At 51.3% G+C, this 20,932-nt stretch overlaps 4 protein-coding genes across 10 annotated transcripts; 2 read left to right on the top strand and 2 right to left on the bottom strand.

Moving 5' to 3' along the window:
• Positions 1-736: 736 nt before the first annotated feature.
• On the top strand, positions 737-3,684 carry SYF2 (SYF2 pre-mRNA splicing factor). Of its 3 annotated transcripts, none has more exons than XM_077189518.1 (8): positions 737-861; positions 940-1,053; positions 1,266-1,391; positions 1,521-1,638; positions 1,993-2,083; positions 2,782-2,880; positions 2,956-3,146; positions 3,278-3,684. In XM_077189518.1, the coding sequence occupies exons 1-7, from the start codon at positions 805-807 to the stop codon at positions 3,119-3,121; spliced, it is 771 nt and encodes a 256-aa protein (XP_077045633.1). In that variant the 5' UTR covers positions 737-804; the 3' UTR covers positions 3,122-3,146; positions 3,278-3,684. The 3 variants fall into 3 exon arrangements, with proteins under 3 accessions (XP_077045633.1, XP_077045632.1, XP_054504111.1); XM_077189517.1 differs by having other exon boundaries at positions 2,956-3,154; positions 3,291-3,684; XM_054648136.2 differs by having other exon boundaries at positions 2,956-3,684.
• A 600-nt stretch (positions 3,685-4,284) lies between these two features.
• On the bottom strand, positions 4,285-8,908 carry RSRP1 (arginine and serine rich protein 1). Of its 2 annotated transcripts, XM_054648132.2 has the most exons (6): positions 8,691-8,903; positions 8,505-8,560; positions 6,818-7,429; positions 6,343-6,497; positions 5,180-5,263; positions 4,285-4,800 (listed from the first exon to the last, which is right to left on the bottom strand). In XM_054648132.2, the coding sequence occupies exons 1-6, from the start codon at positions 8,759-8,761 to the stop codon at positions 4,612-4,614; spliced, it is 1,167 nt and encodes a 388-aa protein (XP_054504107.2). In that variant the 5' UTR covers positions 8,762-8,903; the 3' UTR covers positions 4,285-4,611. The 2 variants fall into 2 exon arrangements, with proteins under 2 accessions (XP_054504107.2, XP_054504109.2); XM_054648134.2 differs by lacking the exon at positions 5,180-5,263 and having other exon boundaries at positions 8,691-8,908.
• A 9-nt stretch (positions 8,909-8,917) lies between these two features.
• TMEM50A (transmembrane protein 50A) lies at positions 8,918-12,718 on the top strand. 4 transcript variants are annotated; one of them, XM_054648138.2, is made up of 7 exons: positions 8,918-9,036; positions 9,532-9,634; positions 10,365-10,477; positions 10,877-10,944; positions 11,499-11,591; positions 11,997-12,057; positions 12,277-12,718. In XM_054648138.2, the coding sequence occupies exons 2-7, from the start codon at positions 9,542-9,544 to the stop codon at positions 12,320-12,322; spliced, it is 474 nt and encodes a 157-aa protein (XP_054504113.1). In that variant the 5' UTR covers positions 8,918-9,036; positions 9,532-9,541; the 3' UTR covers positions 12,323-12,718. The 4 variants fall into 4 exon arrangements, with proteins under 4 accessions (XP_054504113.1, XP_054504112.1, XP_077045634.1 ...); XM_054648137.2 differs by having other exon boundaries at positions 9,019-9,083; XM_077189519.1 differs by lacking the exon at positions 8,918-9,036 and adding an exon at positions 9,047-9,067.
• A 338-nt stretch (positions 12,719-13,056) lies between these two features.
• Positions 13,057-20,130, bottom strand: LOC129129976 (RH-like protein). The gene is made up of 10 exons (XM_054648131.2): positions 19,837-20,130; positions 19,185-19,371; positions 18,832-18,982; positions 18,576-18,717; positions 16,944-17,101; positions 16,405-16,542; positions 16,031-16,176; positions 15,377-15,456; positions 14,162-14,235; positions 13,057-13,862 (listed from the first exon to the last, which is right to left on the bottom strand). Exons 1-10 carry the CDS (start codon positions 19,970-19,972, stop codon positions 13,836-13,838), a joined length of 1,239 nt encoding a protein of 412 aa, XP_054504106.2. The 5' UTR covers positions 19,973-20,130; the 3' UTR covers positions 13,057-13,835.
• Between the last annotated feature and the right edge of the window lie 802 nt (positions 20,131-20,932).

The raw sequence follows: 20,932 nt of genomic DNA, 5'->3' as shown, positions 1-20,932 counted from the left end.
GGCCAGGCTGGGCACCCTCAGCAGTGATGACTGGAGAGAACACCCGGGACAGGGGCTGGACAGAATTAAAGGAGTAAAGTAGGGGTTTATTAAAAATATTTAAATGTATTTATTAAGAATCCTTCGCAGGATGCACCTGGGGCAGGGCAAGAGCCTGGCCATGGCTACACCCAAGATGGATCTGAGTCAGAGTTTTCACTTTTCATAAGTTTTGGCCCATTTTCATATCGGGGTTAATTGTTTGGGGGAGACCCCAAGGGTGGGGCTGTCCTGGGGTGTTTTTAAACCCAGGGAAGCGGAGCTGAGGGGGCAGAGGAGTTCTGGGTGATTTTAATCCCTCTAAAAGAGGAGAGGAGCAGAGCTGAGGGGGCAGAGGAGTTCTGGGGTGTTTTTAATTGGAGGGAAGCAGAGCTAAGAGGGCAGAGGAGTTCTGGGGTGTTTTTAATCCCTTGGCAGAGGAGGGAAGCGCAGCTGAGGGGCACAGGCCAGGCAGGGCCGCCTCATGGCCGGGGCTTTGTCTCCCTCTGCTGGGCGGCCACGGCTCCGCTGCAAACCCTGCTCCACGGAAATCTGGACTTGCTTCGCTCAGAAATTGCAACAAAACTTTTTTTTTTTTTTTTTTTCCTGTAACGTTGCCCCGTTTTGGGTCTCCTGAGGGATTTTGCGCATTTTGGGAGAATTCCGGAATCCAGCAGCGGCGATAGCACCTCCCGCCCGCTGGGGGGCGCCCTGCAGGACGCGCCGGAAGCCGGAAGTGCCGGGAGCACCGGAAGCGGCGGAAGGCGGAAGTGCCGGCGGGGCGCGATGGCGGCGGCGGTGTCGGCCCTCAGCAGCCTGGGGGTGCCCGAGGCCGATGTTGGGGTGAGGCGGGGACGGGACCGGGTGGGACGGGGGTCCCGGCTCTTCCCGGGGCTCCTGGCTGAGTGCAGCTCGTTGCAGAGCGAGGAGGAAGAGGAGGAGGAGCAGGCAGAGCCCGGCCCGGCCGCGGCGGCGGCGGCGGAGCAGAGGCGGGAGGAGCGGCTGCGCCGGTTCCGGGAGCTCCACATGAAGCGGGTACGGCACCAGAACCGGGCCCAAACACTGCCTGGCTGGCTCTGGGGGTCGGGCTGGGCGATCTCCAGGCATCCCTTCCAGCCCTGATTGCTCTGAGGTTGTTCGGGGTGGGTTCGGTCTCCCGGGGTTCGGGGTTGTTCAGTTTGGGGATTATTCCCCTCGGATTTGTTCTCTCTCTCTGTGTGCTGGAGTTTTGCCCTGTTTGGTTCCAGTACGAGGCCTGCAAGCTGAACAGCCAGGAGGTGGTGGAGGAGGACAAGAGGCTGAAGCTGCCCCCGAACTGGGAAGCTAAAAAGGCTCGGCTGGAGTGGGAGCTGCAGGTGCAGGAGAAGAAGAAGGTAAAGAACTCCCCCAGAGCCCGGGGTGTGAGCTGGGATTAGCAAAGCTGGGCTGGGCTGTGCAGAGCTGGGATTAGCAAGGCTGGACTGGGCTGTGCAGAGCTGGGATTAGCAAATCTGCTCTCTCAGGAATGTGCAGCCAGGGGTGAGGACTACGAGCGGGTGAAGCTGCTGGAGGTCAGCGCCGAGGACGCCGAGAGGTGGGAGAGGAAGAAGAAGAAGAAAAATCCCGACCTGGGCTTCTCAGGTGATATTGAAAATTGTATAAAATATATTTAAAATGCTATAAAATACATAAAACAATGCTATTTATATATAAAATGACAGATTACACTATACAATAAGCAGGTAAAAGAGATTACAAATTTTTCTATAGCAGAATCTTTGTGGTCAGTAATAACTTGTGAAAGCCAATGTGATAAAATATATTAAAATTTGGATAAAATATATTTAAAATTGTGTAAAGTGCATACAATAATGCTATAAAATACATAAAAATGCTATAATATATATAAAAAAACCTACAGAATACATTACAAATGCTATAAAATGTGTAAAACACTGCTGTAAAAGCCAACAAATTCTGTCCTTTTTAACCCAGACTACGCGGCGGCGCAGCTGCGCCAGTACCAGCGGCTGACCCGGCAGATCAAGCCCGACCTGGAGCAGTACGAGAAGCTCAAGGAGCAGCAGTGAGTCCTGCTGTCAGTCCCTGTGGCATCTCTGAGGGCTCAGCACACCCTGAACTCCCTCCTGCCTGTTCTGTAATCTCACCCCTGCTTCACGAGGGGTGTGGGGTAATTAATGAGGTTCATTTCTCCCAGCCGAGCACTGCTGAGCTGGAGGAGTTGTTCACCCAGTGAGGTCACTGGGTTCAAGTTTGTAATCAGGCACTTCCTGGAGCAGGGTTTGGGGTTTTTAAGCTTGCTTTAAGGACTGAGACCTGCCCAGTTTGTGCTCAGACAGATTTGGCATTTCTGGGGGGTTCTGTATCTTCCAGAGGCACCTGCTGGTCTCTCTGTTGGGTTTAATGCTGACATTTGTCACCTGAGTCTGGGAGTGCTACAGCTGAGTGAGGTGTGACAGGGGAGCTCGGGCAAAAGCAGGGAAGCCACGAGGACATGGACAGGAGAAGGGTGAGGGTTCAGAGTTAAAGAGGGGAGATTGAGGTTGGATATTGGGAAGAGACTTCCCTGTGAAGGTGTTGAGGGCCTGGTAGAGATTTCCCAGAGAGCTGTGGCTGCCCCTGCATCCCTGGCAGTGCCCAAGGCCAGGTGGGACAGGGCATGGAGCAGTTTGGGATGTAGGGGGGCACTGGCTGGGCTGTGAGGTCCCTGCTGGGATTCCAGGAGCCTCAGCAGTGCCAGGTGTGTAACTGTGCTCCCCACAGCGGGGAGGCCCTGTACCCCACCTCGGACAGCCTCCTGCACGGCACCCACGTGCCCTCCAAGGAGGGCGTGGACAGGATGGTGGCAGACCTGGAGAAGCAGTGAGTACAGGGGGGGACAGGGCAGGGCAGGGCAGGGGGTGCTGCAGGCCCAGGCTCAGCCCCTGTGCCCCACAGGATCGAGAAGAGGGAGAAGTACAGCAGGAGGCGGCCCTACAACGATGACGCTGACATCGACTACATCAACGAGAGGAACGCCAAGTTCAACCAGAAGGCAGAGAGGTTCTATGGGAAATACACAGCTGAGATCAAACAGAACCTGGAGAGGGGCACGGCCGTGTGAGCCTGCCTGGCTCAGCTCAGCTCAGAGCCTGGCCTGGCTCAGCTCAGCTCAGAGCCTGGCCTGTGTGAGCCTGCCTGGCACAGCTCAGCTCAGAGCCTGGCCTGGCTCAGCTCAGCTCAGAGCCTGGCCTGTGTGAGCCTGCCTGGCACAGCTCAGCTCAGAGCCTGGCCTGTGTGAGCCTGGCCTGGCACAGCTCAGCTCAGAGCCTGGCCTGTGTGAGCCTGCCTGGCACAGCTCAGCTCAGAGCCTGGCCTGTGTGAGCCTGCCTGGCTCAGCTCAGCTCAGAGCCTGGCCTGGCTCAGCTCAGAGCCTGGCCTGTGTGAGCCTGGCCTGGCACAGCTCAGCTCAGAGCCTGGCCTGTGTGAGCCAGGCCCAGCTCACTCCTGGCTCCTCCGTTGCCGTTTCTATTTTCAATTGTATCAAAAGTCGATTGTAGCTGTTGCTCTCTCAGCTCAGTGGAGTTTGCTGTGCTGAACAATGTGCAGAATTCAGCTGTAAATAGCTTTGGCTGCAGGAGTAGCCAGGTTCTGCCTTTCATGCTCTAAATAAACTCTTTGGTCTAATGTGGGAGTTGATTTCCTCAGGTTTGTGTGCCAGCAGGATGAGCAGCAGTGACAGTCCCAGGGAAAGGCAGCTCCCCTGGCCCTCAGCAATTCCAGGGTGGGATTTCCCTTGCCAGTGCAGCTGTGCAGCCTCAGCCACAGGGACAGGATAGACACAGAATCCTCCCACCCATTCCAGGGTTAATTAAAGAAGCTTTCAGACATGAGCAGTCCAAATCAGTTTATTTTATTAATAATTTATTTATACAAAAGCCAAGTTTAACCAGTTACTCCCAGTCCATGCAAGAGCTCCTTGTGTTCCTGAACTCCTTTCTCCTGGAGCAGAGGCCTGGACCCCTCCTGCCCTTTCCCTGCCTGCCTCACAGGGAGGCTGATCTTAAACCAAATAAATACAAGCCTGCACTGGAGCCATTGCTGTGGCAGGCAGCCAAAATCCTACACAATCCCCACTTCCAGAGGGGACCCAGGGAAGGAAGATCAAGGCAGGATCCACTCTGGGAATGATGCAACAGCTCTTCTGTGATGCACCTTGAGAGAGGAGCTGGAGTGCAAAGGAAACCCAGAAATAACCACATGAACTCAGGCCTAACACCTGACACATCCAGTGCAAAACTAAACTTTATTCACTTGAAGTAAACAGTTACACAAGGTAAATCCAGGTGTGCAAAGGACAGCTACTCAACTATGGTTTAGAAAAAGTTACCCACCTGCAAGTTCTAGTCCAATAAAGCAATATAAAATATTTACAAATATACACAAGATGCCCATCTGTGGCTTCTGGATCTGTGTGCTCTCTATCTGAAAGAGAAACCTAAGATTCCAAAAATTAAGACCTCAAAATAAATACTCAGTATTAACAAGTCTTCCAGCCCTCATGAGCGTCCCCCAGTGCTGAGGGTCCAAGTGCTGCAGAGGCAGGGGCTCCCCTCAGCGTGCCCGGAACAGGGAGCTTTTGGGTGAGAAGTTCAGGAATGTTTTCTTCTCCTCCTTCTTGACAGGAACCCACTGCCCATAGGGGCTTCCCTTCCTGTCATCCTCCCTGGCTGGAGAAACCATGGGCTCCTTAACCACAGTGTGGCTCACTGGCTTCTGCAGGGCAGGCTTGGCCATTGTGTTCTGGGGGAAAAAAAGAGATTTCCTGTAAGAAAAGGTGCTAAACCCAAGGGGTTTATCTGTGCTGCTCTTATAAATCATACAATGTTTTCTCTCCAGCCCCTGGAATTCCTGATGCCTACACTGGTATCAATCACATGCACTTAACACAGGAGAAATCCCTGAATCCTGTGTTTGCATTACTGGAACATGTAACCTGAGATAAGCTGTGGTTTAAACTAGTTCTACTTTTGAATTGTTTGGGTTGAGGGTAAACACTCATTTCAAACACACACCACTGAGGTGTATTCAGGGTTCTCTACCAACTCCTGCAGGGAAATCATCAGCAGACAATAAATTATGATTGTTTGGGAGAAGCCCGAGCTGGGGCTGCATCACTCACATTAGGGCTGAAGGAAATGCTCCTCTGGATGGTTGCTCTCTCCATGCCAGCCTTGCTCTCGTCCTCAGCTGCACTCCCAGGTTGCTAAAGAAGAGCAGACACAGCTTAGGAGGGGATCCCTGACCCAGGGCAAGCAGAGCTTTCTGTGGAGTGGTTGATATCTCATCTACAGTGGCTGTAAAGCTACAGCACAGCAGGGCTGAGCCCAGGGTGCAGCTGTGCCCCTTGCTGGGGCAATGGAGGCAGCTCCAGCCCCGTTCAGCCCAGAGAGGGCTCAGGGCCCAGCAGAGCAGGGACAGCAGCTCTGCACACCCATCCTCTGGAGAACAACAACCAACTTATCTGCAAGGGATGCAGGCCTCTTCTTCTGTACTCTCTCAACATCTGGAATATATTGCATATGTTTATGAAAGGGATGCCTGCAGCATTTGTGTCAAACCCTCAGCAAATTCACTTCCCTTTGCAAGAGCAGCACCTGAGCCAGGCGGTGGCTGCAGGTTTGTATTTACTGTGACTCAGGGGAACACACCACGACAGAACCAAACTAAAATTCACTTTAAGCTGCTCCAGTTTCTCCCTCCCTTCAATTCACAGCAGCTACAGCCCACAAAGTCCCTTAATTACCACCAGATTTTCTTCCTCATGTCTGGAACCATAGTCATGATTTCTATAAGACAGAAATAAAGTATGTAAAATGCATTGTGTGCTTGGGTATGGAATTTCTGGGAAACAGTTTGTTGCACATGAAAAGCTTTTAACAGTTAAAAAATGCAGAAAGATTTAACCTTAAAAAAAAAAAAAAAAACAAAAACAAAAAAACCCCAAAAACCTCAGGCTATTCACTAGGTTTGGCAAGGAGACTCCTGGTTTTAGGTCAGAAAGGCATAAACCAGTGGAATTCATGGGAATTGTCCCATGAGGAGAACAAGTCAAAGGAACAAGTCTCCTCTTCCCCAGCTGTCCCTACTGGACACTCAGGGATCAAGCACCTCTGAGAGGGCTCTCTGTGCTTCCAGCTTAAGGCAGAGCCTCGAGGCCTCTGGAGAAATCTTAGTTCAAGAGTTTGAGCTCATAAGCACAACCTCCACGGGTGAACTACAGCACAGCCATGCAGACAAGTCTGAGAGGTGTTTACCTTGTCAGGGAGAACACTCCATACTTACCTCAGCTGACTCCGTGCCTTCCTCACGCTCCTGCTTCTCACTTTTGATCTCCTTGGCAGGAGCAGAGATCTTCAGGCTGGCTGGCAGGACAATGTTGTCTGTTCCCAGAGCTTTGGCAGCATTGGCTTTTGCAATTTCCAGGAGTTCCCTCTTGTCTACAAGAGGGAGGAATAAAAAAAAAAAAGTGCTTTGTGTCACATTAAAATGCACGTGTACCTAAAGCCTAAATCCTGCAGGTTTTACATCCATGCAATCATCAGCTGGGCCTGATCCCATCACAGCCTGTCCCCTGTGCCAATTAATCCTCTCAGGAACAATTTTTATTGCATTTGTAATGCAGTTTTTAACACGTTTGTCCAAGCACGCTGAGGTTTCCTTCACTCGGGCATTACAAACCAAGCAAGCAGAGGACAGGCAATCTGTGTGGCCCCAACACCCCCTGCCGGCAGTGTCTGCCCCAGACCCTCCCCGGTACCTTTCTCGCTCAGGTGCAGCGGGGAGTGGCTCCGGGAGCGCGTGCGGGAGCGGCTCCTCCAGCCCCGGTAGGCCTCGGGGTACACGGTTCTGCCGAAGCCGTAGTAGCGGCGGCCGCGGGAGCGGGAGCGGCTGCGCGAGTAGGAGCGGCGGTAGCAGGCCCTGCCGCGGGACCAGGAGCGGGAGCGGCGCCGGCCGTAGCGGTGCCGGTAGCGGCGGGGCCGGTAGCGGCCGCGGTAGCGCCGGGAGCCGCGGGAGCGCGAGCGGCTGCGCGAGTAGGAGCGGGAGCGGCGCCGGGAGCGGCGGGAGCGGCGCCGCCGGGAACGGGAACGCGAGCGGGAGCGGCTCCAGCTGCGCGAGGAGCGGCCCGAGGAGCTGCTGGAGCTGGAGCTGCGCGAGGAGCGGCTGGAGGAGCGGCTGGAGGCGGAGCAGCTCCGCCGGGAGCGGCCCGGGGAGCCCCGGTGCTCGGGAGAGCCCCGGTGCTCGGGAGAGCCCAGCCTCAGGTCGTCCATGAACTCCGCCATGTCCGCCGTCTGCCCCGCGCTGCCCTTCTGGGCGCTGTCAGCCTCGGCCTCGGGCCTGGCTGCGGCTCGGCAGTGCCCCGTCTCTGTTCCTGAAGGGAGAGAGGCAAGGTCAGTTGCGGCACCAGGGCACTTCCTCAGCAACAACAAACGCGGCGACACGCAGAGACCGGGGATGATTAAACACCACAACAAGCCCCGGCCGGCTTCCAGGGACAGCTCAGCTCGGCACTTCCCTCTCCTGCGCTCAGCCACAAAACTGAAACGCGAAGTTGTGTGAAAAAAGAAAGGCTTCAGTTTAAACCATGAGTGGCTGGTTCTGTGTGGAATTCTGGAGAAAAGTACGTCTGTGTGGGTTTTAAGTGTAATTCCTTTTGCAGTACCTTTTCTACTTTAAAAAGGAGGAAAATCTTGCTACTCTTGAAAAGGATTTTCAAGCTATTTCATCACCCTCTATGACACATCTATGATACAAAATAACAATTTGCCTGCAGCTAACTACAAAGTGAGGAGCTTTCAGCTACAATTCCACGCAGGTTTTTACTCCAACGAGGGGAAATAAAACTATCTTGTAAGTATAAAGCAGCTAAGATCTTGCCTGTATTTTGTTTTAAAGCTCCTGGCACACAGGCCCACACATCCCAGCAGTGTGCGCAACAAGCTGCTGTTAAAAACGCTCCGTGCAAAGCCGGGTGATGATTCAGTGGCCGTGACTCGCACAGGACGCAGTAATTCTTATATTAATAATTAAAATGGCTGTCCCTGGAGTGGCAGCCATTTTATGGCTACAAAGGTTACTCGGGGTAAGGATCTTATCACAAGACTTAAGCCCAGAGTTACGTAACCAGTTTACAGTTAAGGGAAGCTCGCTCTGACACGGAATTTCTATTTAGCGCTCGGTGCAAAGCGAGGTTAGGCAACAAATCCAACCCCCGCACTGAAATCTATTTAAAATATAACTTGCGGGAGAGCTGTCAGACGCACTTCTCTCGCTACTACTCCACGTAAAGTTTCACTATTTCACCTCTAGGCCAGGGCCAAGGTCACACTGCCGGGACGGTAATAAGAGAAATCCCCGGCTGCCATCGCTACCCCCCCGTCCCGTCCCGTGTCCCGCCCGGTCCGGACCCCCCGAGCCCTCCCGGTCCCTCCCGGTCCCGCACTCACCGCTGGGCGCTGCCGGGCACGCCCCGCGCTGGTTCCCCTGAGGCACCTGCGCGCTCCTGGAATAAAACAAATAAAAACCCATAAAAATCCACCCGTGAGCGATCCACAGCCCTCACCCCGCAGCGGCCACCGCGATCGGCCGCTCCCGCCTCCTGCCCCCGGCCGTGCCCCGGCCTGCTGCCTCACCGGCTCCAGCCCGCCGGGCTGCCCCCGCACGGGTCCTGAGGGGAGAGCCCCGCTTCGTGAGTCACCCCCATAGCGCCGGGCCCGCTGCGCCAGCCGCGATCGGCGATAGAAGCGCGACAGAGGAGCGACAGAACCGGAGCAGCCTCTGCCCGTTGCCGCCGCCCGCCAGCGACTGAAGGCGGCCCCAGAACCTTCCAGAACGTCCCTCCCGTTACGCAACCGCGCTCGCGGCGCACGCGCCGGCCCCGCCCCGCGCCCCGCCCCACGAGCGGCGGCCCCGCCCCTCGCCGCCCCTGCGCGCGCGCGCTGCGCCTGCGCGCGGCCGCCGCCGCCGCGTCCCGTGACGGTGAGCGAGGGATGCGCGGGGAGCGCGCGGGGCCGGGGGCGCGCACGGTGCGGGGGATGCGCGGGAAGCGCGCGGGGTGCGGGGACCGGGGTGCGCGGGGTGCAGGGATTGGAGTGCGGGGGATGCGCGGGGTGCAGGGATTGGGGTGCGGGGGATGAGCGGAGTGTAGGGATTGGGGTGCGGGGCATGCGGGGATGCGCGGGGTGCAGGGACGGGAATGCGCGGGGCGCGGGGATTGAGGTGCGCGGAATGCAGGGATTGGGGTGCGGGGGATGCGCGGGGTGCAGTGACCGGGGTGCGGAGGATGCGGGAGGGATGGAGGGATTGGGGTGCGGGAGATGCGCGGTGCGCGCCCCGTGGCCGCGCGGGGTGCGCGCATCGGGGGTGCCCCGGTGGGATCCGCCGGTGGCGATGCCCGGTGCTCGGGCGGTCCCCGGGCTCGGGGGTGCCGCGCCCCGGTTCCTGCGCGGACGGAGCCGCCGTTTCCTCCCGCAGTCGCGGAGCCATGTCCGGATTCCTGGAGAGCCTGCGCTGCTCGGAGTGCGTGGACTGGGGCGAGAAGCGCAACACCATCGCCTCGGTGGCCGCGGGGGTGCTGGTACGGCCCCGCCCTGCTTTGGGCTCCTTTGGGGGTTTCTGTCCCGAGATAAAAATCAGGAGTGGTTCGGGAGCCTCTTGTCCCGCGTTACGAGCGGAAGGATGGGAGGGAACGGCCTCGAGTTGTGCCAGTTGGGTAAAAGGGGAAATTTCTGCACGGAAGGGTGGTCAGGCCAGTGCTGGAGTCGCTGTCCCTGGGAATGGTTAAAAAATACCGGGATGTGGCATTTGGGGACACGGTTTAACCACGGTGGGTTGGAATCGATGATTTTAGAAGCTGTTCCAGCCTTAGCGGTTCCAGGGAAAGGAAGAACAGGGATACATTGTCCCTGTGTGTAGCAGCAGAGTTACTGACTAAATCCAGCCTGGTTTCCTCCGTCCGTTTTTGAAATTTCACCGTTTTTCACATTTTTCACGATGTGACAATAACCGCTGGAGTGGGCAAATCCCTGCCCTTGCAGACGGCTTGATCCCAAACCGATGGTGTCACGGTTTAGTCTGGGTTGGAGGCTGTCAGGCTGTTCAAATATTGATGTTTTTCTAGAGCCATCTCACAGGCTGAGCAAAGACTGTGTCTGTGTTTTGAGCTCTGTATTTGAACCTCTATCTGCATTTTAAACTCTATATTTGAACCTCTATCTGCATTTTAAGCTCTGTATTTGAAGCTCCATCTGCATTTTAAGCTCTGTATTTGAAGCTTTGTCTGCATTTTAAGCTCTTTTCCCCCCCAGTTTTTCACAGGCTGGTGGATCATCATCGATGCTGCTGTGAAATACCCTCAGGTGGAAGACTTCAACCATTCCTACCATGCCTGTGGGGTGATAGCCACCATTGCATTCCTCATGTGAGCATGAAAAAGTTGTAAAACTTTAAAAGTCATAAAATAGTATATTTATAAATTATTTTAATAGTATATTTAAATAGTATATTTAATAATTTTTAAAGCGTATTTATAAATTATTTATAAATTATATTTATAAATTATTTTCTCCAATGACACTGGACAAGCCAACACTCCATCAAATTTCTCCTTCTCTGAGAAAGAATGCAAACCAATAAATTATTTACATAAAGTGTGTGAGAAAGTTCATCCCAAGAATGTAAACATCAGAAGGCTTAGAAAATCTCCAAAAATCAGGGTGACAGCCTCGTGATGTGCACTTTGCACACAAGGCCCCACCCCAGCAGGGCAGTGAGAGTGACAGGGAGATTTTTAATGTCACTTTTGTCCCCTTTTGCCCAGGATCAACGCCGTGTCCAACGGGCAGGTGCGGGGGGACAGCTACAGCGAGGGCTGCCTGGGCCAGACAGGTACCAGGGCTGGGGGTCCCTGTTCATTCTGTTCATTTTATATTTTCTGAAAAAAAAAATTTATTTTTGGGGGGATTTTTTTTTTCTGGGAAGCTGAGAAGCTTCAGAGAAAAATGAAAACAATAATTATCTTATTTGGTTTTCTCGTGTTTTGTTGTTTTGGAGATTGTTAATTTAACAGGTGATTGTTTTATTGTAAATTGTTTTTATTTATCAGGGGTTATATTGATTATATATGATTATAGATTTATTATATATATTATATGTATAATATATATTATTATATATTTATTATTTATTATATTGTTTTTATTAATCAGGGGCTAAGCTGTGTCAGACTGGAAAGAGAGCCACGAGTTTTTGTTAATATCTTCTAGCTTTTTGTTTGTGTATTTTTTTGTATTTTTCAGTATAGTGTTAATATAGCATTTTAAAATGTAATATAGAAAATAATTTATAAAATTGTTTTACAATTTATATTTATATTATATATATTATGTGATGTAATTTGTACAATACATTATACATAACAGCACATCCCCATCCCCTTGCAGGGGCTCGCATCTGGCTCTTCATTGGCTTCATGATGGCTTTTGGCTCCCTCATTGCCTCCATGTGGATCCTCTTTGGGGGCTACGTGGTTAAAGGTAAGAGCTGAGCCTGGTTTGGGGAGTTTAAGGTGTTTTAAATGATTTCTGGATTTTTAGAACTGGTGTTCAGAGGGTTTCTAGGCAGGCCCAGTTTGAATATCTTGCCCTACACTCCCCTTTCCCATATTGTTACTGATATTGGGATGGATTTGATCTAAGTACAAACTTCCTCTACAAACCCAGCTGGGAGCTCCATGGATATAATTAAAGTGCTGCAGTTTTAAGGGAATCATTCCCTGGGTGAAGGCTTATTCCCAGAATACAAATTACTGAGTGAGCTCCTGCAGATTGCTCCCAAAGCCTCTCTGCTGAATCAGCCCAAGGGAAATGACATGTCAGAATTGGGATATGCCTGAAAATTACTTCAAAAAAATTTATGGAGATTTTTTGTTTTCCTCTTAGAAAAACCAGTGGTGTATCCAGGAATAGCAGTGTTTTTCCAGAATGCATTCATCTTTTTTGGGTAAGACTGACCTCTTTTATTTGTTTCCCATTTAATTTTAATGATAAACCCCTGAAAGTTGCTGTGACCTGGTTGGTGCTCAAGTCCTGTTTTGTAAGCACACCTGTGTGAATAAACTGGGATGTGCCTGCACAGGAGCTGCATTAGCAAATCCCCCTTGAATCCTTGTGTTTTGAACAGGAGGGGCTGGATTTGTGGTGTCCCTTTGTGTTCCCACAGGGGCCTGGTGTTCAAGTTTGGGCGCACAGAGGATCTGTGGCAGTGAAGCCCCTGGAGTGCCCTGGGCTTTACCTGCACCCCCAAAGTTTTGTAAAACCATTTTGTAAAACCTTCCATCGTGGCTGAGGAGAAATCAAGGAAAGCTGAAAGCACTAAATCCAGCTCTACTCTGGTTATTTTTTTTACTCTTGTACGTCCACTTCAGTGTTGTGGTGTTTTTGAGAAATGTAAAATTCCTACAAACAACAGTGGAGTCACTTTTCTAAAATGATGTTTGTTACAAATAAAAGGAGAGTGGAATATGGATGTATTTAACCAGCTCTTTCTATGATGTTATTTACACTCCTAGACTTATTAAAAATGCATTTAAACAACCTTTTAACAGATATTTATTAAATATTTCCTATATCTGGGCAATATAACCATTTCTTCCATTTCAAAACTTTCTGGTGTGTGGCTTTTCTTGTGTCATTCAGAACTGCGGTGCTTTGGGATTTTTCTTTCCCCTCCATCCCTGAGTGTTCCCTTTATCCTGTGGTGATAAAGAGGAGCTGGCTGGGAAGTACCAGCTCCCAGCTGTGTGTAGAAGCTTTGGGCAGCTGCTGAACTCCTGCTGGCCCTCTGGGAGCTGGGAACAAGGAGACCTGGGAGCATTCCCAGGGATCTGCTGAGGCAGCAGGGAGTGGATGAGGCAGGGAGCCCCAGCAAAGGGCTCAGCCCCTGTCACCAGCTCCCTCCCTCACTGCTCCCAGGCTGCTGCAGGAAGGGAAACAGCCACAGTTCATTTTCACTCTTTATTAGGTAAGCACTGCTCAAAGATCTTCTACACCAGCTATTTCTGAGAGAAAGAACCACTGAGGATCCACTTAAATCACCAGTGCACTTCAAAGCAGGGTTGGCTGGCAGAGGATGCCCTGTCCCCACAGTCCTGCTCTCCACAATGGCTGCTGGCAGCACTGAGACCCCTGCCCTGCGCTGTCCCCCCGAGCTGCTCTGAGCTCTGTCTGTGTTTTACACCCAGGGCTTTCAGGAACACCACCCACAGCTGAATTTGGCCAGCAGAACCTCCCACTATCCAGGTTTTTCCAGGAGTTCTGGCCCTGCTCCAGCTCACTCATCCAATCCTGGCTTGTCAAGGCCTTCAGCAGAATCAATTCAGCTCAAAGACTTGAGTGCTTTGCTAGGTAAGAAGTGCTCCTTGAGAAATGACACTTCCAAATCCATCATTCTGCCTGGTAAACTCGGGAGTTAAAAATAGTTTAATGGTTCCAAGCATTTGGATTGAGAAGCCATGAATCATATCTTACAAAAATGTTTTAAGGTAAGGCCAACAAAGCAGAAAAGCTGAATGCACCTCAAGTTTGCATCTGTGAATTCACACTCTGTATCTTTCAAGAATAACTGGAACAGTTGCATTTTTGAGTGTCCATTGGGGTGGTTTCTGTGGGCCTGAGAATTGGTATTTCAGTGCTCTTTGAACCCATCACAGCTGTTCAGTTTTTCTGGTGATAAAGAGGAAAATCTTATCTTGGTCCTGTCTGTCAGCTGGGATCCTCCACTCAAAATCCAACAGACAAGTGGGGAAACTGTGAACACAAACATTATTGTATCAGAACATATCAAATCATCACAGGAAAACCCCCAAAACCAATGGAAGAGCTGATTAAAAGCTTATTTTCACCCATTTGTTAATCCTGTAATTCAGATACAGCCTCACATCAGCACCTAAGGGTGCCCAAGGACTGTTTGTGCATCAAAATGTGCTGGGAAAAGGAATAACTCTTTATTCCCCATATTTTTAATTAAAATACCCGGAGTTCTTCATCAAGGTGCTGAATGAACTAAATAACCCCCAGAGAGAATCTGAAATCATTTTGACACTCACCTCCCAGTAAAACTGGTCATCAAAGTACTTGGAGACATGCACAGCTTTCAGCAGTTTGATGTTTAGGATCAAACCTGTTGGTAAAAAGAGAGAGATCCAAAATAAACACAAACAGCAGGGCAAGGGGAGGATTGTGTGGAACAGGAGTTTCTTGGCAACATTTATCCCAATGTAACAAATCAAAACACAAATTCAGATCCTAAATCCTCCAGCAGAGCCCCCCTGACTCAAGCTGGCCTTAAATACAAAAAGAGGCTTGTCAGGATCAAGGGATACTAAAAATGAATTGCTTTAGGTAAAGCCCCGTTAAACAGCTGCTAGATTATGAAAATACATCAAAATGATGATGAGTTTCTAGCATGAGGAGTGCCTGTGTATTAAACACAATCTGCCTTATCAGCACTGCTGTTTTGGGATCTCTGGTGGGAACCTCTGGATTTTTGAACAGTTGGTTAAACACTGAAAGTTTGGTCATTTCAGCTGGATGTTTTCTAAAGATCTGCTCCTTCTTCATTACACTTAAAGTAATGCAAAGGTTTAAATAAATTAAAACACTCCAAAAATCACTGTAGGGTGTGAGGTTTAAATAAATTAAAACAGCCCAAAATCACTGTAGGGTGTGAGGTTTAAATAAATTAAAACAGCCCAAAATCACTGTAGGGTGTGAGGTTTAAATAAATTAAAACACTCTAAAATCACTGTAGGTTGTGTTTCCCAGCAATTTTCACTGGCCATTTCTCTGTTGCCCTGAGGGGCTGGGGAAAAGCAGCAGCTGCCACAAACCAGAGCATCCCACGGGAGCCACGTGAGGGCTGCTGCTCCCAAAGCAGCAAAAAGTCCCAAAAATCCCAAATCAAGGTTGATCAAAGGGCTGCAGCTGGGCTGAGGCAGCTCCTGACGTTGTTGAAACTTTGCACATTTGCTCCAAATGGCCTAAAAAGTGACAAGCCCCAGATTGGGGCATCTTCTGTCAATAAGACAAGACCCAAAAGTGGAAGTATTTTCATCTTCTCACCTCTCCTGTCTGCAGTTGAAGGCAGCTGTTAAACCTTGGTTAAAATAGAATTTCAGCACTGAAAGAATGGTGCTGCTGGGTTATTTCTGTGCAAAACAGCTGTGGCTGGGGAGAGCCCCTGGCACTCACTTGTCCCACAGATGACTCATCCAGAGCTGCTCCAAGGAAATGAAGGGATCCTGGGATGTTTCAGTACTGACCTGTAATCAGTCCTGTTATCAAGGCAGTGCAGATGGTCTGGCAGAAGGCACCAATATAAACAAAGGCATCATAACCCAGTCTGAAAAGCAAAAAATGTGTTTCACCTTTTATTTAACATTACCAGTGTGGATGAATCTGCAGCTATCAAAATCTCTCACAGAAGCCGTAATTCTCAAATCTGCAGCTGCAGTGAGATGTTTTAGGAACCTACCAAAGCCTAATGCAGACTTCAGAAGATTTATTTTGTCCATCCTTTTGGTATTAAAACTTCTTTAAATGTTTCATTAAGAACATGATGAGAAGTGTCAGGCCCTCATTTCTCCCTCCCTCCTGAGCTCCTCAAAACATCCCAAACCCTCAAGTGAGCCTTGCAGGGAGGCACATGCCCAGCCTTCATCTCCTGTGCCTGCTGTATTTAACATAAGCAAAAAGGGAGACAGAAAACAGGACCTAAAGTCTGCTCAAATCTCATATTCCTTTTTAATGACTTATTTTGGTTTTGTTTTTTGACTTCAGGGTTATCAGGGGTTACCTGATATAAAACAATGTATCTGTGATGACATTCAGGCTCTCTGGATGTCCAACAACTCTTCTCAGGGCACACTGCAGTGAGGATGATTTATCTTCATTATTTAATGCAAGAATTTATGTACCTGGATAATTCATTCCATCGTGTGTCAATCCCATCTTCCACAACTCTGAGAACAACAGCGGCCACAGCTCCAAGCACAGCAGGCAAACCAAAAGTGAAATGAACTCCAGAAGTATCCTGAAGCTTCAAGGCAGGATTAAAGCACCTCTGGGAAGAAGAAAAGGTTTGATTACACCCAGAAACACAAGCTGGTAATTGCAGATCAGCTGTTGCAGACCCAGAGGATGAATTTGCTCTCAGGAGCTGCAATGCTGCACTCTGCTCAAAACACCTCAGGTTTCCTAGTTTGGAAAAGAGGCTTCCCTTGGGGTATCCTGCACTGCAGAAAAGCCTGCCACAGCTTATCCAAGAAGCATTCAGGGGACTGAGCCTTACCTGGACACAGTGGGACCCCAGGACGGCGGTGGCACTGGCCAGCAGCCCCAGCAGCATGGCAATCCAGGGCTGGTGGATGCGCTCGGCGGTGTAGCTGACAGTGACCCCTCCAGCCAGCACTGCACTGCGGATCTGAGCCTGGGAGAGCAACCACAGCGACTCCTTAGAGGGCTGGCAGGGATACAACAGAGGGCAGTGCCTCTGCACTGAAAGGGGAAGGTGCAGATGCAAGGTTGGGAGGGAATTGTTCCCTGGGAGGGTGGGCAGGCCCTGGCACAGGTGCCCAGAGCAGCTGGGGCTGCCCCTGGGTCCCTGGCAGTGCCCAAGGCCAGGTTGGCAGGGCTGGGAGCAGCCTGGGACAGTGGGAGGTGTCCCTGCCATGGCAGGGGTGGGATGAGGTGATCTTTGATGCCCCTTCCCATCCAAACCCCTCAGTGAGTCTGTGACTGTCAGACCCTGGACAAGGTTTCACTTCCTGAGAGTACCACAAAGTCTCTTTGAAGAGAAAAACCCCAGGCAGGGTTTTCCCTCATCCTTACCATTCTGAATTTGCCATCCTTGGAGGTCAGAGCAGACAACATGAAGGCAGCCACAGCACTCACTGCGAGGGCCAAGTAAGTGTTGAGCACTGCTTGCATCTTGAAGGAAGGCAGGATAGAATTGAAGCTCGGCCAGAACACCCAGACAAACACCGTGCCTTGGGGACAAGGAAAGAGCCCCTCAGAGCTGCTCTGAAGCACAGGGCACCACCACTGCCTGTCTCTGGAGGGCTGCAGCCCACAGTGTGTGCATCCCCTGTAATTCCCAAACCTTTCCCAAGCAGAGCTGCTCTAAGGTCGCTCCCGGAGGAGCTGGCAGTGTCACACCTCCTCTGGCAGGAATGCGAACAGCTCCTTCTGCTCCTCATGGGCAGCGTTTGGGCAGCCCAGGCTCCTGGAGCAAGGGCCCTGCCTGGCAGGAGGCACCGCTCCTCACCTGCCTGGGGCAGCGCTGCACACACCCGATTCCAGCCGGCAGAGGGACAGACGGACACAGGGACACACGGACACAGGGACCTCAGAGCACCTCGGGCTGGTCCCACCCGGCCCTGTGGCCCTGGCTGTGCACAGACTCCAGCACAAACACAAGCTCAGCTCCTTTGGCATTCCCACTGCTGTGCTTTGTTCCCATCACCGATGCTGTGTTCCCCACCCCTCAGAGGTGCCACACCCTGGTGCAATGCACCTGACAGTGACATTTGATGTGCTCTTGTCCAAGACCCCTAACAGGTGACACAGGCATTGTCACTATGAGGCACACATCCAGTTTCCATTGCTACTATCCATGATTTCAGTGCACCAAGGCACAGATAACCCTGCCTCAGACAGGAGAGGCCCTTTCAGCAACTCTAAACTTAAGGTGGCACTGAGGGCTTGTGAGATGATTCATCCTATTCCCATTGATCAGGCAGTCAGTCAGTCATAAATACAGATACAAAATCCTCTGCAGCATTCTCATGAGGATCTGCTCAGCTCTGGAAATAAACAGCAAACAAGAACCCAAGGGACACAAAAGAGCAGCATTTAAATTTTGTATTCCCCAAACTGAGCAAAAACTGACTGAGAATGAGACTCTGTGGACCCCTGCAGGAAGCTCTGGGCTCAGCTGGTGGCAGTTGCACTACTGTGATAATGAAGACACCAAATTGCTCCCCTAAGAAAAGGAATGAAAGTCCCAGGCACTGAGCCTGTCCCTCCCCAGCTCCTCTCTGGTGGGCCTGCCTGTATCACACTCCCCACCCTTCACCAGGCTTTATCTCCTTATTTCCCTTACCAGCAGGGACTGCCCTTTTCTATCTCTGTGCACCACCTGGACCAACAGCCTGAGCCCTGCTGAAACACAAGTTATGAGCTCAGCTCTGGCACACAGCCCCTCACCACAAGCCAAGGGGACAACCTGGCCAGGAAAGGGAGTGCTGAACCTGGAGAAAGAGCTGGAGCAGCCTTTATGCTGAGGTGACAAAGCAAACTGAGCCCCAGCTGTGGCAGGAGTGGCCTCTGGGCCAGGCAGGAAAGGGGCCACTGTCACAAGCAGCAGCAGTTCCTGTGCTTGGCTGCATGCAGAGCTGCATTTTGCATTTAAACCCCCCAAGCCCACCCTCGTGCAGCTGGGGCATAGCAGGCAGGACTCACCCAGCACTGAGAACAGCTCTGACTTCGGGGTGCTCCTGTTCTTGTCCAGCCCTGGGGGAGGCTCAGGGAAGCAGGAGGCCAGTGCCAGGCCAAAGTAGGCTCCAAAGAGGTACACGTGCAGCCCAGTGAGGTGCTCTGGGACCTGCCCCAACACAACATCCACAGCTTATCGTGGGCTGAGCCAGGCCCACAGAGCCTTTGCTCCAAAGCCCCAGCGACATTTCCCCCCATGTTTCTGCAAATCCCACCAGGGTACCTCCAGGAATGCCTCGTTGATGTATCTGCTCACAGAGAAGAAGGTTAATTCCACCAGGGTCATCACAATTAACTGCACAGGATTGGCCCTGCCCAGCACAGCCCCAGTGGAGATGACCACAGCAGTCACACTCACAAAAGCCCTCGCTAGACTGCAAGAAAGAGAGGAAAGAACAACAGCTCAGTCTCAGGGTGACACCAGGGCCAATAAAAAGGAATTACACAGAGCAATGCACTTAAAAACCAAAAGCCCTCTAAAAGGCCTGCAAATGTGACTCTGCCCATCCCTACCAGGGCCCCACAGGGAGCAATCAGCAGTTCTGCACCAGCCCAGCTCTAACATGAACTCATTACCTTTCCAAACCAAGTTCATTTTGCTCTCCCCTAAAGAAAACTAATAAATCTTCTGCCAGCACAGAGCACTGGACACCAAGAACAACGAGCAGGAAGTTGAACCCGGTGCTGCTAAAGCCATATCTTCTCAGAACCATCAGGAAGAAGCCAAATCCAAAAATCACCATGTGGTTGACATCTTGGAATTCTGCAAGACAGAAAAGAACAAGACAGTGGTGAAATTATTAATACAGATTTCTGGTTTAAAAAAAAAAAAAAAAAACAATTAAAAATTACAACGAACTAAGAAGCCTTCAGATAAGAATTTAGGTGCCACTATTGTTTAGAGCTTGCAAAGAATTCCAGAGCTTTCTTCCCCATGTATAATCAGAGAAAAAATACCCTCAATGCTGAATTTATTTTTACACACTGATCTGAACGGATCAGCGTGTGCAAATGGATCAGGATGGGGGCTGAGAGGTGAAAACCCCAACAGAAAACTGACCAAAATTACAATTTAGTCTTGGATCCCCATCACACCTGTGACATAAAGAAACTCCCAGCACTCCTGGAAAGTTCAAAGAGCAATAAAACCATTCTGCTCCTCACCACCAGACCCTTCTGTGCAGGGAACAGGGGTGCCCCCTGTTCCCCAGGGGGGTGCCAGGCTTACCTGGGTAGGAGTTGGATAAGGAGTAGGTGTCACTGACACCTGGGAAGCCAAAGAAGGAGCGGAGGAGAAGCAGAGCCTGCAGCAGAAGGATCAGCCAGGGCACGCTGCAGCGGAAGCTGAGGTAGCGGGAAGGCATCGTGCACTACATGGAGCAGCAGCTCAGGAGAGATTCCTCTGGTCCCTGCGCCCTGTGGGACTGTCCCTGTGCCCTGTGGGACTGTCCCTGCGCCCTGTGGGACTGTCCCTGTGCCCTGTGGGACTGTCCCTGCGCCCTCACACCAGCAGCAGAGGAGCTGTGGAGGCCAGCAATGGGAGCTCAGTGAGAGATAAAAGGGCTGAGAGGTGTGAGCAGGGAGCAGCTCCTTATCTGGGCTGTGGCAGGAGCCAAACGGAGTCCGGCTCACATGGGCTGAGCTCAGAGTGTCTGTGGACACAGCCAGAGCCAGAGCCAGAGCTGTGGTCACAGCCACAGCCACGGGCACAGCCATGGGCACATCCAGGTCCTTTTTCCGGCAATCCCATGAACCCACGGGTAATCCACAGAGCCAAACCTGTTGAACTTTTTCCAAACAGGGCAACAGCTCAAGCAGCAATTTAGGAGTTAATTTAGCTGGCACAATGAGGCTTTTTTGCTACGTGCTACTAAGTCCCATCAGTGTTAACATCCAGGGAGAACACTCCAAAGGTGAGGAATTCACCTGTTTTCCCTCAGGATGGCACATTGGACAGGTGATGCTCGGATTCACAGCTTATGTTTCCAAACTGGGACCAAAGCTTGGTGATCTTTGACAGGGTGAAGCACAAAGTAACTTTTATTAGGGAAAAGTTCTTCCCCACGAGGGTGATGAGGCCCTGGCACAGGTGCCCAGAGCAGCTGTGGCTGCCCCTGGATCCCTGGCAGTGCCCAAGGCCAAGTTGGACAGGGCTTGGAGCAGCCTGGGACAGTGGAAGGTGTCCCTGCCACGGCAGGGGATGGAATGAGGCGATCTTCAAGATCTCTTCCAGCCCAAAAAAATCCGCGATGCTCCAATTGTAAAGTATAACTCCACCACAAGGAAAACACCGGGCCGGGCCGTGACTCGGCAGCCCCCGGCGG

This window comes from Agelaius phoeniceus, chromosome 22 (assembly GCF_051311805.1).
Source record: "Agelaius phoeniceus isolate bAgePho1 chromosome 22, bAgePho1.hap1, whole genome shotgun sequence".
Taxonomy (NCBI): Eukaryota; Metazoa; Chordata; class Aves; order Passeriformes; family Icteridae; genus Agelaius; species Agelaius phoeniceus.
The sequence above is the reverse complement of the archived record's forward strand: the minus strand, read 5'-3'. Positions and strand labels throughout refer to the sequence as shown.

Excerpts from the sequence above, each read along its gene's own strand:
- SYF2 (XM_077189518.1), top strand. The coding sequence starts at position 805 with ATGGCGGCGGCGGTGTCGGCCCTCAGCAGCCTGGGGGTGCCCGAGGCC. Across the intron at positions 1,054-1,265 it reads GGGAGCTCCACATGAAGCGG|TACGAGGCCTGCAAGCTGAA; the intron begins GTACGGCACCAG and ends GTTTGGTTCCAG. Across the intron at positions 1,392-1,520 it reads AGGTGCAGGAGAAGAAGAAG|GAATGTGCAGCCAGGGGTGA; the intron begins GTAAAGAACTCC and ends CTGCTCTCTCAG.
- RSRP1 (XM_054648132.2), bottom strand. The coding sequence starts at position 8,761 with ATGGGGGTGACTCACGAAGCGGGGCTCTCCCCTCAGGACCCGTGCGGG. Across the intron at positions 6,498-6,817 it reads GCTGCACCTGAGCGAGAAAG|ACAAGAGGGAACTCCTGGAA; the intron begins GTACCGGGGAGG and ends TCCCTCTTGTAG. Across the intron at positions 4,801-5,179 it reads GCATTTCCTTCAGCCCTAAT|AACACAATGGCCAAGCCTGC; the intron begins GTGAGTGATGCA and ends TTTTTCCCCCAG.
- TMEM50A (XM_077189519.1), top strand. The coding sequence starts at position 9,048 with ATGCGCGGGGAGCGCGCGGG. Across the intron at positions 9,068-9,531 it reads ATGCGCGGGGAGCGCGCGGG|TCGCGGAGCCATGTCCGGAT; the intron begins GCCGGGGGCGCG and ends TTCCTCCCGCAG. Across the intron at positions 12,058-12,276 it reads AATGCATTCATCTTTTTTGG|GGGCCTGGTGTTCAAGTTTG; the intron begins GTAAGACTGACC and ends GTGTTCCCACAG.
- LOC129129976 (XM_054648131.2), bottom strand. The coding sequence starts at position 19,972 with ATGCCTTCCCGCTACCTCAGCTTCCGCTGCAGCGTGCCCTGGCTGATC. Across the intron at positions 18,983-19,184 it reads AATGAACTTGGTTTGGAAAG|TCTAGCGAGGGCTTTTGTGA; the intron begins GTAATGAGTTCA and ends TCTTTCTTGCAG. Across the intron at positions 13,863-14,161 it reads ATGACCAGTTTTACTGGGAG|TTTCCCCACTTGTCTGTTGG; the intron begins GTGAGTGTCAAA and ends TTGTGTTCACAG.